At 40.1% G+C, this 15,169-nt stretch overlaps 1 protein-coding gene across 4 annotated transcripts in view; it reads left to right on the forward strand.

Moving 5' to 3' along the window:
* The window catches only part of Atp8a1 (ATPase phospholipid transporting 8A1), a 209,185-nt gene that overhangs the window by 129,729 nt on the left and 64,287 nt on the right, over window positions 1–15,169 (forward strand). For all 4 annotated transcript variants that reach the window (XM_090343659.1, XM_090343656.1, XM_090343655.1 and 1 more), the window contains one exon: window positions 8,857–9,029. In XM_090343659.1, coding sequence (XP_090199785.1) covers window positions 8,857–9,029 — 173 coding nt within the window. The remainder of the gene's footprint in view (window positions 1–8,856; window positions 9,030–15,169) is intronic.

Below are 15,169 nucleotides of genomic sequence, written 5' to 3' on the forward strand. Positions count from 1 at the left end.
CTTTACTAATGTTGTACAATGCTTTACCATATAGCTTGTCTTCCTCTAAGCTGCTGCCTCTGCTAGACCTAATACCAGAGGAGAGAAAAGAACTGGTCTTACTTTCCAAACAGTAGGCTGGATCTTTTATTCTCAAGTGAAGGAGTCATCACCTTTCATCCTTACACTCACTCTTTGAAATAGTAACCATCTTACAAATGAGAAAAACTGATTCAGAGAAATCAAGTAACCTTCCAGAGGAAAGAGCAAGAAAACTTTTTGAGGTCATAATAGACATGGCCGTTAGATTGGGATACATATGGCTGACAGAAAAGTTGATCAGTCGGTAAGAGAAACTTTGCACAATCCTTTTCTTCCCACAAATATGATGTAGTCCTTTTTGAACTCTGAGACTGTGTAAGTACCTAATATAGTACAAAAGGAGCTTAGTTTTTAGTGTCGCAGGTTAGTGATTGAACCTATTCCTTATTTCTTATTTAAGTATTTTCATTAAGGACTCTTTTTTTTTTTCTAAATAAGGCATTCTTTTCCTTTTCAAAAAAGTGAAAACGTTTGACTGCCTTACCTTTGCTGTGTCCTGTATTCCCACTTGAAGTTGAGAAAAACCTTTAGATGTTCTGAGGACCAAGTTCTGGAACTAAGTTCTTTTTGATGTAGCATCACCACTTTGTTTCTCATGCTATCAATCACACGAGCCTCTGCAGGTCTACCTCTATTTTCTCACATCTTACTTGAATAGGTTTGGCACAGAGAACTCTTTCCATACTGATTGGAAATCTGTGCACATCCACTAACAAGGTCAAGTCATTTCGTAGTGGCTCAGCCTCCAGCCAGTTGTCTTATTTTAGCTGAGTCTCCATCTTGGTTCAACGATATTCTTTTTTTATTATTATTATTTTAACGTTTTATTGTCAGGTAATGTATAGAGGGGTTACAGTTTCATTCTCCAGATAGTGCATTACTTCTCACACATTGATACCCCTTCTCATATTTTTGTCCCCATTTCCTGTCCCCTACCCCCTCCCAATCATCTTGTTTTCAATGACATTCTTGCAAGAGGTTGTAACATTAGGCTGCATTTTTGCCCTTTCTAAGGAAAGAAACCCGTGTTTCTGACACCGTAATAGGAAGCACAGTCCTCATAAACTTCAGTTTCTCCTGACAAAGATGAAAATTGTCTGTCCTCCAAAATCCATCCATCATTAGGCCCCATTCTCTTCTCGTCTACTTTATTCATAAAGAAAAAGAACAAATCCAAGAACAACAAAATTGTCTTAGTTCAATCCATCTGTTGTAACGAAAATACCACAGACTGGGTGGCTTCAACCACAGACATTTCTTGAGTTCTGGAGACTGGAGGTCCCCACATCAAGGTGGCAAGCATTTTGAAATATATTGAGTGACTGCTTCCTGCCTTGTGGATTGCCTCATGTGTGTGTTTATATGGCTGAAGGGAAGGGACGCTTCCAGTATTTGAAGGCGTGAATCCCCTTCATGAACTCTGCACCTATGATCCAGTCATTCCCAGCCATGCTGATGACCTGCTAGGACGCCCTCACCTTAGGGGGTCCACACAGGAATTGGGGTGTGGGCAGCGGAGCACAGGCATTACATCCCATGGCAGAATATGTGGCTAAATATTTTGTCTGAGAGTTAAAGTGGTACTCGATTTCTATTTATGGGTTTTTACGGCCGGAGCACAGCAACCTCCTCATAATACAATTGTATCAATTGATGTGCACACTTTAATAGATGCCTAGGGAGAAGTATAAAAGCTGGGTACTTACTTTTATTGGGACCCAAACTCCAAAATAATGTTCTGATAAATAAGAATGGATATTTTAAATAAAAGAAACTAAGTTAAAAAATGAGAATGCTTTATTGCATTTGTTTTGGTTTGTTTCAATTTGGGATTTGCATGGCTGATTGACATCCTCTGGTCTAGTGATAAATGTTCACTTATTTCCTATCACAGCAAATGAGTAACTGCAGTACCAGCACCCCTCAGCTTGCCTAGTAGACTGTTTATCTACCATTTCCACCTCATCTCTACTCTGAACCTTCTACTAACTGCTGCCTTCCAGGCTGTTTCCTTAGGGATCTTTCTACATTCTCAACTAGGGTGTTCCTTGGATTTATTCCTAAGTAAAACTGTCTTTTCCTGTAACCCTCTAAAAGGAATTAAAAAAACAACAACATTGAAAGCAGAAAGGCTAGAAGCTGCAAAGGGCCGCTTGTATGCAGGTGCCCTCTGTGGCATTACATTCTGGGCCATCACAAACAGAGTTCTTAGGTGGTCTGACATGGTCTGCAGATCTAGCCTCAAGGTTCTTCAGACTGTTCCAAGGGAAGTCTTGCCAGAATGAAAATGACAAGTTTCGTACTGCGATACTTTCCAAACAAATCAGGGCTTCCAGTTTATTTCAGTACAAAATGGTGTCCGATTTCATTGTCAGGACGCCCTCTGTGATTTTAATCCCATGTTTCCTCGCTACAGGTCATGGAAAAGTAATGAAAAGGATTGCCCAAACAGCCAGTCTCAGATTTCTTAAATTTCTTAAGATTGCCATTGTGTTGCTCTGTTTTATCGGAGAGTGTTTTGTGAACATGTTACCGATCTGTTTTGCCAAATTTAAGTGAGGCTTAGGAAAGCCTCTTGTCAGTTATGGCTATGAGTAATTCTGCTCAGCATAATTGTCTGTGTGGCTCTGTCTCTATCTCTCTCTCATTTTTTTTCCTCTCCTGTCCCCCTTTTCTTTTTCAGAAATGTTTCTTCTGAACCAAATAAGTATTTTTTGTTTCCCTTTTGTCAACTGTTACACAAGCTGGCTGGATCATTGTATATACAGTGTTACATGCTCATTCTGTTAGGAGCACTAGGCAATTTTGTTATGTGAAGCAGAAGTGGATGTTGGAATACATTTACTTCATTGTTCTCCATTACCTTTATAATAAGAGCCACTAGGCCAAACTCCTGGCCCACAAAGTGTTTTCTGATCATTAATCATTCTTTCAAGACATTTCATTCTTTCCTTATTCTCATTCAGTAACAAAACATAAACACAGATATAGATAGAGATATAAATAGACAAGCTATCGTATGTCATGCTGTGTTGTACAAGGAAAAACCAACCGAAAAAGGTGAAAATTTGGCTCAGGAGTTTGGCCTAGTGGTAGAGTGCTTGCCTACCATGCACGAAGACCCGGGTTCAATTCTTAGGTACCACATACATTAAAAAAAACCAGAAGTGGTGCTGAGGCTCAAGTGGTAGAGCTCTAGCCTTGAGAAAGTCCAAGGACAGTGCTCAGGCCCTGAGCTCAAGCCCAGGACTGGCAAAAAAAAAAAAAAAAAGTAAAGAATCCAGAGTTGAAAGGATTCTTAATATAGATATTGATGGATCATATCTATAATCCTCCCTACTCAGGAGACTGAGATCTAGAAGACTGGCATTCAAGACAGGTCTGGAAAGAAAAATCCATGAGATTCTGTCTCTAGAAATAATACACAAAAAACATGGCTGGAGGTGTGTCTCAAGTGGTCAAGTGCCAATTCAGCAAGCAAGAAGAGGAAGCATGAGGTTCTGAGTGCAAGCCCAATTCCATGAGAAAATAAAAGTGTTCTTGTCACCTCAAAGACTCAGGGAAATTGTAATCACAAGACATTTCTTGTATAAACCATCTTCAAGAGATAAATATCATTTATTCAAGAGAAAAAGTTTGTTTGTTGTAGGCTTAAAGAAGGAACAGAACAGCACCAAGGGAGAGGGTGAAGAAGATTCAGAGAGACATGAGAAAAAAGGCAAGAAAAGAAGCTCAAAAATTAGGAGATGAGGGGAAGGGAAGTTTTAAGGGCAAGGAAATGGAGTTGGGACAACTCTTTGTAGTATGAATATAAAAATGTTCTTAGGCAAGCTAGTAGATGTTTGCTGAGTGAAGAGACCAGTTTTGTATCATGAAGGAAGACAAGGCCCCTCCAGGAGCATCTAACCCAGCAGGTCTTAAAAAACCTTAACAGAGCTAGAATCAGCTGCCCTTCTGGGAATAAGCCTGTTCCCTTTTGTGAGGACCTGGAATCAGGAATTGGTGTTGTTTGTGGCTCACAGATTTTTACCTGGCAATGCTGAGGCAGAAAGCACAGCAGGAGAGGTAAAGGGCTTCCGGTGAGCACTGGATTGTGCTGGCTGCTGGAGCCCTGGGAGAAGTGGGGAATAGGGCCTCACAAATCTCACTTTCCCACTGGCTCCCTTCTTTTCCTGGCTGATCATCACAACCTTGATCTTTCTTCTGCTCCCTGCTCCTCCATGCTCCCCAGTTGCCCCAGCTTTGGGGTGTCCCTGATGTTGTTTTATTCAGTGCACAAATAAGCAACAGCAGCAGAAGAGCTTGCATTGTGCTAAGCAACACTGTCTTTGATCCTCTTTCTGGTTTAGTTGCCCATTTATATATTTTCCCTTTCACAAGTCAGTAAGTTTAAACGTTTAAACATTTCTCCCTTCAGTAGCCAAAGAGAAAACAAAGGAGCTGCTAATACGGTAATAAATTTATCTGTAGCTACAGGAGATAGGCTCCAATGCAATCCACCCATAAAATACAGCTCCAGGCTTAGAGGGAAAAGCAAGCAACTTTCATAAATAAAAGAATTTTAAATACTCCCAGCAGTAAATAAGGATAAAAAAAAACAACAACCTTGTAACTTGCAGCACACAGCCAACAGCAGAGCTCCTTTTAACAGAAAACTATTAAACTAAAACAAGAAAAGGTTTGCAGCTTGTCAGGCGGCGTTAGCTTGCACCCTAGGTGGGCTCACAAGAATTCACTGTGGGAAGAGTTTCACTCACCTTCCCAGAATGTTATTTCTTACATCTCCTGACACCTCTGGATTGGCTGAAGATCTGTGATAGTCACCAAGGAAACCTAGGGGTACTGATGCCACAAATAAGAGTTTTTTGACAGATTTCAATGTGTTAGAGAATGCCTGAGAAAGAAGGGGGAGGTGGCCTGCTCCCACAGGTTGGTTAATAAGGAGTTTCCACAGTGCTGGAGTTGACTGACTTTCTATCTTGATCTTCTGGCTAATCCTACATATCTTCTCTAGGGTCCTTCTCAGTTTTCCCTTCAACTTTTTAGCCCTGAAATCACTTGAACAATAGCTTCTAAAATAAAAATCAGAGTTAATATTATGATCAGTTAATCTGTAAGATTGTTTGAGGTTGTTTCCTAGGAAATTAGAACAAGAAGAGAAGACTGTCTCTGTCTCTGTCTGTCTGTCTGTCTCTCTCTCTTTGTCTCTCTCTTTCACTCTGTCTGTCTCTCTGTCTCTCTGTCTCTGTCTCTCTCTGTCTCTCTCTCTCTGTCTCTATCTCTCTCTGTCTCTCTGTCTCTCTCTCTCTGTCTCTCTCTGTCTCTCTCTCTGACTCTCTCTGCCTCTCTCTCTCTCTCTCTCTCTCTCTCTCTCTCTCTCTCTCTCTCTCTCTCTCTCTCTCTCTCTGATAATAAAGGGAAAAATGGAATGCTGCCAAGGGAATGAAATCAGAACTTACCAGGGCTTTCATTCAATAACTGCATTTCCTGAGCATGTGTAATTGCAGGCATTCGCTTGCTTCCTGGGAACAGGTTATTGGTGGTCTTGTTCCTCAAGGAGTTGGGGTTTTGTTGGCACAGGCTGAGTTGCACCAGGCTGCATGAAGGACACCTGGGAGCCTAGTGAGTAGGCTTCCTCTGGAAGGAAGGGCGTTCTGAGGAGTATGAAGGGCATTCAGTGGTGAGGGTTGTGAAGGAGACAGTGCGTTTCAATAGTCGGGTTTCAATTGTGGGAAACCTCAAAGACGTGTTAAGAAATCTGGACTTTGTACTGTGTCAGCTATAGGAATCCCAGGAAATACTGTAGAACAAGGAGAAACATGATTTGCACTTTGGACTCTGTTTTAGAAAGAGAACTCTGTTTGGCAGTGGACATGGGTAGGGATGCAGATGATGGGGCCGTAGGGAAATCAGAAGGACTAGCTTGAGCATCCACCCAGAACTTTCTGTGCCCAATGCTGCTAACGTCTGCTTGGTTTTGCTGGGTTGAGGGGACAACAAGCCTGAGAAGACAAGCTGGCACCAAGGTTTAGCTCTGGGGTGGGTTTCACCGCTGAGCAGGCAGCTTGTTTATCCTCTGCAGGATCAACATCCTTGTGCTCCAGATATGAGTTAACTTCAATGCTACATCTGTGCATATGGCCCCATGGCTTGCGACACATGCTGATAAGTACAGTTTCTTTCTGTTTTATCAGCTCGTTGACTTATTTTCCATCTAACACATTGAACTGGTTTTTAAGACATTCCAAGGTAAGTCAGAGTAGATGGCCCCTGGTTGACAGAATTAGGCACTTATTTTTCACCTCCTTCTGTTCTATTTTCTTGTAAACATGTACAACCAGAAAGAGAAGGTTAGGAATTAAACAGCTGCTTGTCTCCCTAAAATAAAGCACAAATGGAAAAACTTGCAAAGAAATTTTGTCCTTCTTGTCACTGTGAGTAATAGAATAGGAAATGATTGAGTGATACTGGATATGTGGTAACCTTACTTTCTTGTATAACATAGTCCTGGACTATGTTAATGGATAGTCCCATTAAGAAATTCTAGAACTTATATATGAACTACATATGAACACAAATACAGGAACATCTTTTAAATTTTCTCACATTCGCTGGTGGCTCACACCTGTAATCCTGGCTATTCAGAAGACTGACATCTGAGAATCCTGGTTCAAAACCAGCCAAAGAAGACAAATCTAAGAGACTCATAGCTCCAGTTAATCAGGAAAAAGCCAGAAATAGAGGAGTAGTTCAAGGCCCAGTAGAACAGTACTAGTGTGTGAGTTGAGTACTTTGTACCTATCAGGCAGGCACTCTACTTCTTGAGCCACACCCCCAGCCCTTTTTGTTCTGGTTATTTTTGAAATGGGCTCTCATTTTGTTTAAGTTTTTGCTTAGGCCTACCTAGACTGCAATCCTCCTATTTGTGCTTCTCCACATAGCTGAGATAACTGGCACATGCCACCACATTCAGCTTTCTTTGATAGAGATGAGGTCTTGAAGGTTTTGTTTTATTTTGTTTTTCCCCCCAGGACCCTCCAGGCATACGCCACTGCCCTGGTCCTCACATATGAATATAATTATCTGTGCCTTTGCTTCCCTCCTTGTGCAGTTACTGGACACATTCTTCTTCTTTTTTTTTTTTTTTTTTGCCAGTCCTGGGCCTTGAACTCAAAGCTAAGCACTGCCCTTGTGCTTTCTCAAGACTAGAGCTCTACCACTTGAGCCACAGCATCACTTCTGGCTTTTTCTTCTATGTATATGGTATGGAAGAATTGAACCTGGGTCTTTGTGCATGCTAGGCAAGCACTCTACCACTAGGCCAAACTCCCGGCCCCACATTCTTAAATTGGAATAATAATTATATCTATCTTGAATATAATTGAATTTCTTCTATGTGTACTATATTTTTATCCTTGCTGTATTTTTTATGTAAATATATACTTGTGTTATATAACTTAAGTTCAACAACCAGCACTCAACAAAGATCTAGGAGGAGGAGAAGGACTTATTCTTCCTACGTCCCTATGCAGAACCAGAATGGTGTTCCCTCAGAATGGTGTTCCCTCAGAATGGTAGGGCTCTGAGGAAGAGGAAGAGGAAGTAGGTAAAGGAAGAAAATGTCCTATCTGGGGAGAAAAAGTCAACATTTTGTAACTTCTTCCCTTTCAAAAGCTGGCTAATAATTCTTTGCAGAGAAGGACAGCTCCATCTCTCTGTAAGAGAGAGCAAAGCTCTTCTTCACACAAAGTTTTCACCATGCCTAGGAGGTGAACTATGGCAAGGTAGCTTTTATTTGATCAATTAAGATGATCAAGCCACATGTCACCATTCTCAACTGAAATATAGCGTCATGAAATCATGATTACAGTTATAAAAGTCAATTGATGAAGTGGCAGGAGACTGCAAACCTTGCATTTCCTCCTTCCTCTAGGTTCCTGGGAATTAAATTTCAGTAGTGTTGAGTAAGTACTTCTGACAGAATATCCATAAATTATTTCAATTACATTCCTCAACTTTTCCCCTTTTTTCATGGCAAGCCGATTTGAATAGTCCATAAATTGCAACCGTGGAACTTTTTTTTAATTAAAGAATTTATTAACATTGATTTTTACATCATATTTCAAATGACATGTTTAACAAACAAGTGTTCAAGAAGGGAATCTCTATATACAATCACTGGCACTTAGTTTTTAGAACATAATCAAAATTAGGCTAAGGGTTTGTATATCATAGATACATATTAATTTATGAAATAAAACATTATGTCTATAGAGTCCTAGGTTTTTATGTCTATGTAGTTATGCTTATATTTCCAATACCATGTCCATAGCATTGGGTGTGCAAACATTGAATCCTCACTCTTGTACTGTTTGGATCTAATAGCCACATATTAAGGATACCATGTGCCTTTTGCATGGAGCTTTTTTTAACAAGATAGTTTACTTGAAATCACATGTACAGTGTGGTGATTGTGTGACTAGAATAATGAGCAAAGACTGGTCAGCTAGGGAATAAGAGCTTGTGCTCCTGTGCTGTACACATGCATGTGGCTCTGCTGAACATGCATGTGTGACTCGATAGAGTTCTCTGATGGCCTCTGTGAGGCTCCCCCTCAATGAGACTGTTGTGCAAAACGAAATGAATGAAATTTTACACTTGAAAGATAAAAAGCACCCTACATAACTGTGTATAGTTACACATATACCAAAATGTCCTGCAGACATTAGTAGAGTGAAATGGACTAAACGTGGATGTCCTTGTTTGATATTTCAGGGAACCAGGGAAACTCTGAGTCGGCACTGTACCACCCTTGGCGATGCTCTCCGGAAGGAGAATGATTTTGCTCTCATCATTGATGGAAAAACCCTTAAGTATGCCTTAACCTTTGGAGTCCAGCAGTATTTTCTGGACTTAGCTTTGTCGTGCAAAGCTGTCATTTGCTGCAGGTAAGTTCCCCTTAATGTTCTCAGCTTTCTTTAAAAGCAACTTGGTCCTCAAGTGTTGTACTACTTACTTCCAGCCATTTGTGCTTTAGTCGTTTCTTTTTTAATAGGTCTCCCTTCCATGCCTACATGAGCCTCCTTGTCCTTGTCATGTTGGTGAGATGACAGGTGAATGGTACTATGGCTAGCTTTTTATTGGCTGAGATGGTGTCTCAAGAACTTTTTGCCCAGGGTAGTCTCAAACCTCTGATTCTAAGTTCTTGAGCTTTCATAGTTCCATTCTGCTACCCATAACTTATAAATGTTAGAGAACCAAATCCTTTTAGTCTAGATTCCAGGTTCACCAACTGAGATAGCATTTGTCAGCAGAGTTTTTGTATTTTAAGCCTATATATGTATTAGTAAGTATGGGTCATAATTTGAATTTGTGGGTTACTGGACAATTATTGACACCCGGGGATCAGTGATTCATACCTGTAATTCTAACTATTCAGGAGGCTAAGATCTGGAGATAACAGTTTGAAGCTAGAACACCGAGGAAAGTCCATGAGCTGCTTATCTCCATTTAACCACCAAAAAAAATAGAAGTAGAATTGTGGCTCAAGTGATAATGAGCAGCCTTGAGTAAAAAAGCTCAGGAACAGAGCTTAGGCCTCGAGTTCAAGCTCCAAGACTGGGAAGAAAGTGGTACTGGTAGCCAGGCATAGTGATACAGGCCAGTAATCCCAGCTATTTGAGAGACTGAGTCAGAGGACCATAAGTCCATGGCTAGTCTGGGGAACTTAGGGAGACTCTGTTTCAAAATAAAAATGTTTTTATAAGCATAGTGTTGTACCTCAGTGGTTGAATGCTTGCTCCGCCTGTACAAGGTTCAGTCTCTTGTATCCCTCCAAAAAGAATGGGATTGTGTATATTTCCATCTTAGTTGATTTCTGAAAGGATTCTATTTTTTAGGCTTAAATCTTTAGCATGATGCTAGAATTAATTTGGAACAGATGGCATATTAAAAAGTGTAAATAGTCATTCCCTAAATAGCTAGACATGACCGTACAGTCCCTTGTGTACTAGTTTACAATATTGCTTATATCCTAAGTTAAAAATCTATTTAGACTGGGCAGCTACATGCAGAAAACTAAAAATTGATCCCAGCCTGTTGCCAAGTGCAAATACTAACTCAAAATGGATCAAAGACCGCAATATCAGACCTGAAACCCTGAAACTGCTACACAACAGAGTAGGAGAGACACTGGAATTCATAGGCATAGGCAAAAACTTCTTGAACAGAGTCCCAGGGTCACAACAAATGGGACTACCTAAAAATAAAAAGTTTATGCACAAAGTCATAGCTATTAAAGTAGAAAGACAGTCAACCAACTGGGAAATGATATTTACCAATAATACTTCAGAAAAATGCTTAATATCCAATGTCTACAGGGAACTCAAGAAACTAATCTCCCCCAAACCCAACAAACCAATCACTAAATGGGAAAGGGAACTAAAGAGAGACATCAAAAGGGGAAGTTAAAATGGCACAAAAGCATATGAGAAAATGTTCATTATCCATGGTCATAAAGGAAATGCAAATAAAAACAACCCTAAGATATCATCTTACCCCAATCAAAATGGTCAATATTCTGAATTCAGACAACAACAAATGCTGGCAGGGATGTGGAGAAAGAGGAACCCTACTGCACTGCATGAAAACTAATACAACCACTCTGGAAGGCAGTTTGGAGGTTTCTCAAAAACTAAAAGTACACCTTCCCTATGACCCAGCCATTCCACTCCTGGGCATCTATCTTGAATATCATAATCCAGGATATAATAAGGACACCTGCTCAGTCATGTTCATCGCTGTAGTATTCACAATAACCAAGCCAGATGCCCAACTACAGATGAATGGATACAAAAAATGTGGCACATATATACAATGGAGTTCTATATAGCCAGATAAGATAAAATAATGCCATTCGCTGTGAAGTGGATGAAACTAGACCAAATCATGTTGAGTGGGATAAGCCAAGACCAAAGGAACAAAAGGCACATGGTCTCCTTGATAGTGCATTTTAGATCCAAATAGTACACGAGCAGTGATTCAATACTCAGGTACTCAAGGTCTTTGACATGACTTTGGAGATATAAATATAACTACATAGACATAAAAATCTGTAATGGGATATATACTCTAAGACATGTTATACAAATGGGTATGTATCTATGGCATACAAACTCTCATCTTAATTTTAATTTTGTTCTTAAATTTATGTGCCAGTGATTGCAAATAGAGATCCCATTCTAGAATACTTATTTGTTAAACTTGACATTTTAAATATGATGTAAAGAAATCAGTGTTAATTAAATCTTTTTTTAAAAAAATCTGTTTAGACTTATCAAGGCCTAAGCCATAAAATTGCATAAATTGAACTATTTAATAGCTCCAATCCTGCCTGAGTTTCTTGTCATGGCATCTTCCCCACCTCTGTCTAAAGTGTTAAGACCCTGTCTTTCTGGAAGGTGAAGTATATTTAGGAAGTCTCCTCTCTCTTGATCCCCATGAAAGCCAAGCACTTTCCTCTGTCATCAGCTTACTGAATCATCCTGGCTGGGCACAGAAGACTTAGGTAGCATGCACTTTCCCACATGGGTTTATCTCCCTGGAACTCAAAACGTTAGCAAGCCTTCTGAAAACCTTCTTTGAATCTATGCTCTTATCTTTTAGACAGTCCTGTTTGCTTTTATTGTTTTCTATAAAGTTTTATTTACTAATAAAGAAGTGCCATGCTTTTAAACCCCTTCTCCCCCCCACACACACTATTTTTTGTTGTTGTTGTTGCAGTCCTGGACCTTGAACTCAGGCTCTAGGCTCTGTCCTTATTCCTCCTTTTGCTCAAGGCTAACACAATGCAACTTGAGCACAGCACCATTTCTGGCTTTTTTTCTATGTATGTGATACTGAGGAATCGAACCCAGGACTTTGTGCATGTGAGGCAAGCACTCTACCACTAGGCCAAACTCCCAGCCCCCTTATTCCTTCTTTCGCTCAAGGCTAATGCAAGGCCACTTGAGCCACAGCACCACTTCTGGCTCTTTCTGAGTAGTTTATTGGATATAAGAGTCTCACAGACTTCCTTTGCAGGAATGACTTCTAGCCATGGTCCTTAGATCTCAGCCTCTTTTAGTAGTCAGGATTATAGGCGTGAGCCATCGGTGCCTGTGAGTATGTGCCTTGAAATATTCTGTAAGTGATATTGTTTCTGAATACCCAAACCTTGAAGTAAGTGAAATATAGTCCCTGAAATGTAATTTAAACCATACTTATTAAATATGCTATATAGGTATCAGTTTACTTACAAATTTTTTCATACTCTGTTGCCTATTTTTTCATATATTTTTATTGTAATTAATAGAAGGGTTACATGATATTTGCCAGATAGAAGGTGCATTAATTCACATACATTGATACCCTTTCACATGTCTTGATCCCCATTTCCCTCCCCCTCACCCCCACCCTTCATCTTGTTTGCCTATTAGCAGGGCTCTAGTGGTTCGCACCTGTAGTCCTAGCTGTGGGAGACTGAGGTCACGAGGTTTGTAATTTGAGGGTAGCTTGGAAATAAAAATTGGAGAGACCCCTTTTGATGCAGTAGCTTATGAGTATCATCACAACCTACATGAAAGACTGAAATTGAGAGGCTCATGGTTTTAGGCTAGTCTAGGACAGGAAAATACCTGATGCTCTAGCTCAGTAAATATATTTGCTCATACAAATGCAAATACAAATCTCAGTCATACATTAACAAATATAAATCTCAGTCAGTAAATACAAATCTCAGTCATACATTAACCATTAATTCTGTAATGATCTTGGCCAATTAAAACTACAGATATGCAGATGTTTAATGTTGGCCAACAACCAAACAGGCTTTTTACTTAATCATGAAGAAAGAATTGAAAGTTATCTTGACTCATTGTGACTTGAGTGTCCTTGTGTGCTTTCTAAAGATCTGCTTCTGCAGGGACTTTTCTCGTTCCCTTGTGAATGTTTTGACAGGGCCTTACCGAGCTTCAGCTTTGACACTCTTCCATCAGGATAATTTTGTGCCAGATCTAGCCGCTTAATCACTTTCACTAATGGGTTCATAAGGATCAACAGAAAATTGCCCCCCAAACACTAGAGTGTTAGGAATGTTGGCTCCAATTTAGAAACAACCCAGACCAGAAGTCAGTTCAGTCTAGATAAAGCAAGCACTTCACTGGCTAGACCTTCTGTGCCCACCACCCCCCCAACACACACACACACACATACACTGTACTTAGGAAAATGAGGAAGACACCCTGCCTGTCTTCCTTCCCCAGATCCATGGTTTTATTTTATGTGGAAGCACAGTGGGTTTGAAAGATGGGGTGTGGGGGAGCAGTTTTGATACTGCCGCTGAACCTCATTCTTAGAGCATGGCTTAATTTAGTACCTCCCACCATTCTTCAGAAACTTGAGCCACAAAATTAAACAATAGCAGAGGGAGAGGAAAACTAGAAAGCAGAGTCAAGGGAGAAGAAATATGTTCTGTGCTTGTGAAATTCTGTCCCCAAGATGCCTGTCATGGATGCTCACCGGTCATATGGGCCTCGGGCCTCCTCCAGGCCTGGGGACCCAGTGCTGGGAGGCAGGGGGCTCTTATCATTCATGTGCAGCTCAGCTCCCAAACTGAGCTTCTAAACACGTGTGTGGCCCTTCCTTCCTCCCATGTTCCCATCAGTTCTGGTTTATGCATGTGTGAGGACCTTGAGAGTGTTTGTTTTGTGTTTAAGTAAAATCTCTTTTCCTCAATTTTTTTTTCCCTTCTGACTAACTTCATTCACTCTTTATCCCATGAGGACTGTAGTTTAGCTTCTGTCCCAGTTTTGAGAATCGTTTCTCAGCCCACAATTAGCTCAGTGCCACTGTTAGGGATGTCTTAGCATTTAAACTACTGGCACAGGCCCTCCTCTTGTCATGTGGCACACTGACCCTAAAGTGTAATTGGCATGCTAATGCTCCTATCACAGATAAGAATGGGGGGGGAGAAATCTGTCTATCATCATTCTTGGTGATTAAATCCAAGAGTCGCTCCTCATTTCTCAGATGATTACAGCTTTCCGGTTCCAGGAAATTCTTTGTTTTACTTCATTATAACATAGATACTTCAGATAAATTCTGAATATTATTTCCAAGTATAATACAGTAGTGTTTCCCAAGTTCACTTATGTTTCTACTAGCTTTCTGGATTTTTCTCTCAAGTTTAAACTCCTTTCTAATCTATTGCTTGTCTGTCTACACACATGAAGATAATTCAGGGGCAGACCCTCCTCCACAGGCTTCTGTTTGGCTATAACCAGAGTGGAAGCCATGGGACAAGCATTCCCTTCATGAATAATGAAGCTTTCCAAATTCTGTCCATCTTCAGGGTTATATCAGCCACTTTCTTCCCTGACTTTATCATCATCCAGGGCAGCAGGCAGTTGTGTGTGCATATGTGTTCACACACGCACATTTGTCTAATTGCCATACTTATAAAGATGAGCCTTTTCCCTCAAGAGTTTCCACTGAATAGAAAGAAGCAGTTGTTTTCTGTCAGTAGTCATTATGTCTCTCACTCACCACTGTTTTCTGAAGGAAATATTCAGAGACAGAACTAATCCTCTCACCCCCAAATTATCCAGGGCTTTTGAGTCCTGGTTTTGGTTTACAGACCATAGGTTGCATGTGATACCTCAAATATTTTTTTTGAAGAATTTAAAATCAAGAAGGAGACTGTGGTCTGTTTTTATCTGTCTAGCAAATTCTGTGTATTCACAGATATTATACAACTCTTTGTTTCTTTTGGAGTTTTTTTTCATTTCTTTATTCTTATTGTAAAGGTAATGTACATAGGGGTTAAACAAAACTCTTGTTTTCATTTCCTGGAATTCATTTTGACAAATATTATTTTATATGATCAGATACACATAGATATTATACTTTTGTGGTCCTTTCCTAAGAATATCTTCCTTTAATGTCACTGTTTGAATGCCTACAAACCTGTATAGTTTATCATGTCCCAGTGTATTATTTTTCCTTTTACTATCTCATGTGTTTACTTGTAGATTTATAGGCACATTCTACT

Source organism: Megascapheus bottae, chromosome 13 (assembly GCF_031878675.1).
Source record: "Megascapheus bottae isolate mThoBot1 chromosome 13, mThoBot2.hap1, whole genome shotgun sequence".
Lineage (NCBI taxonomy): Eukaryota > Metazoa > Chordata > Mammalia > Rodentia > Geomyidae > Megascapheus > Megascapheus bottae.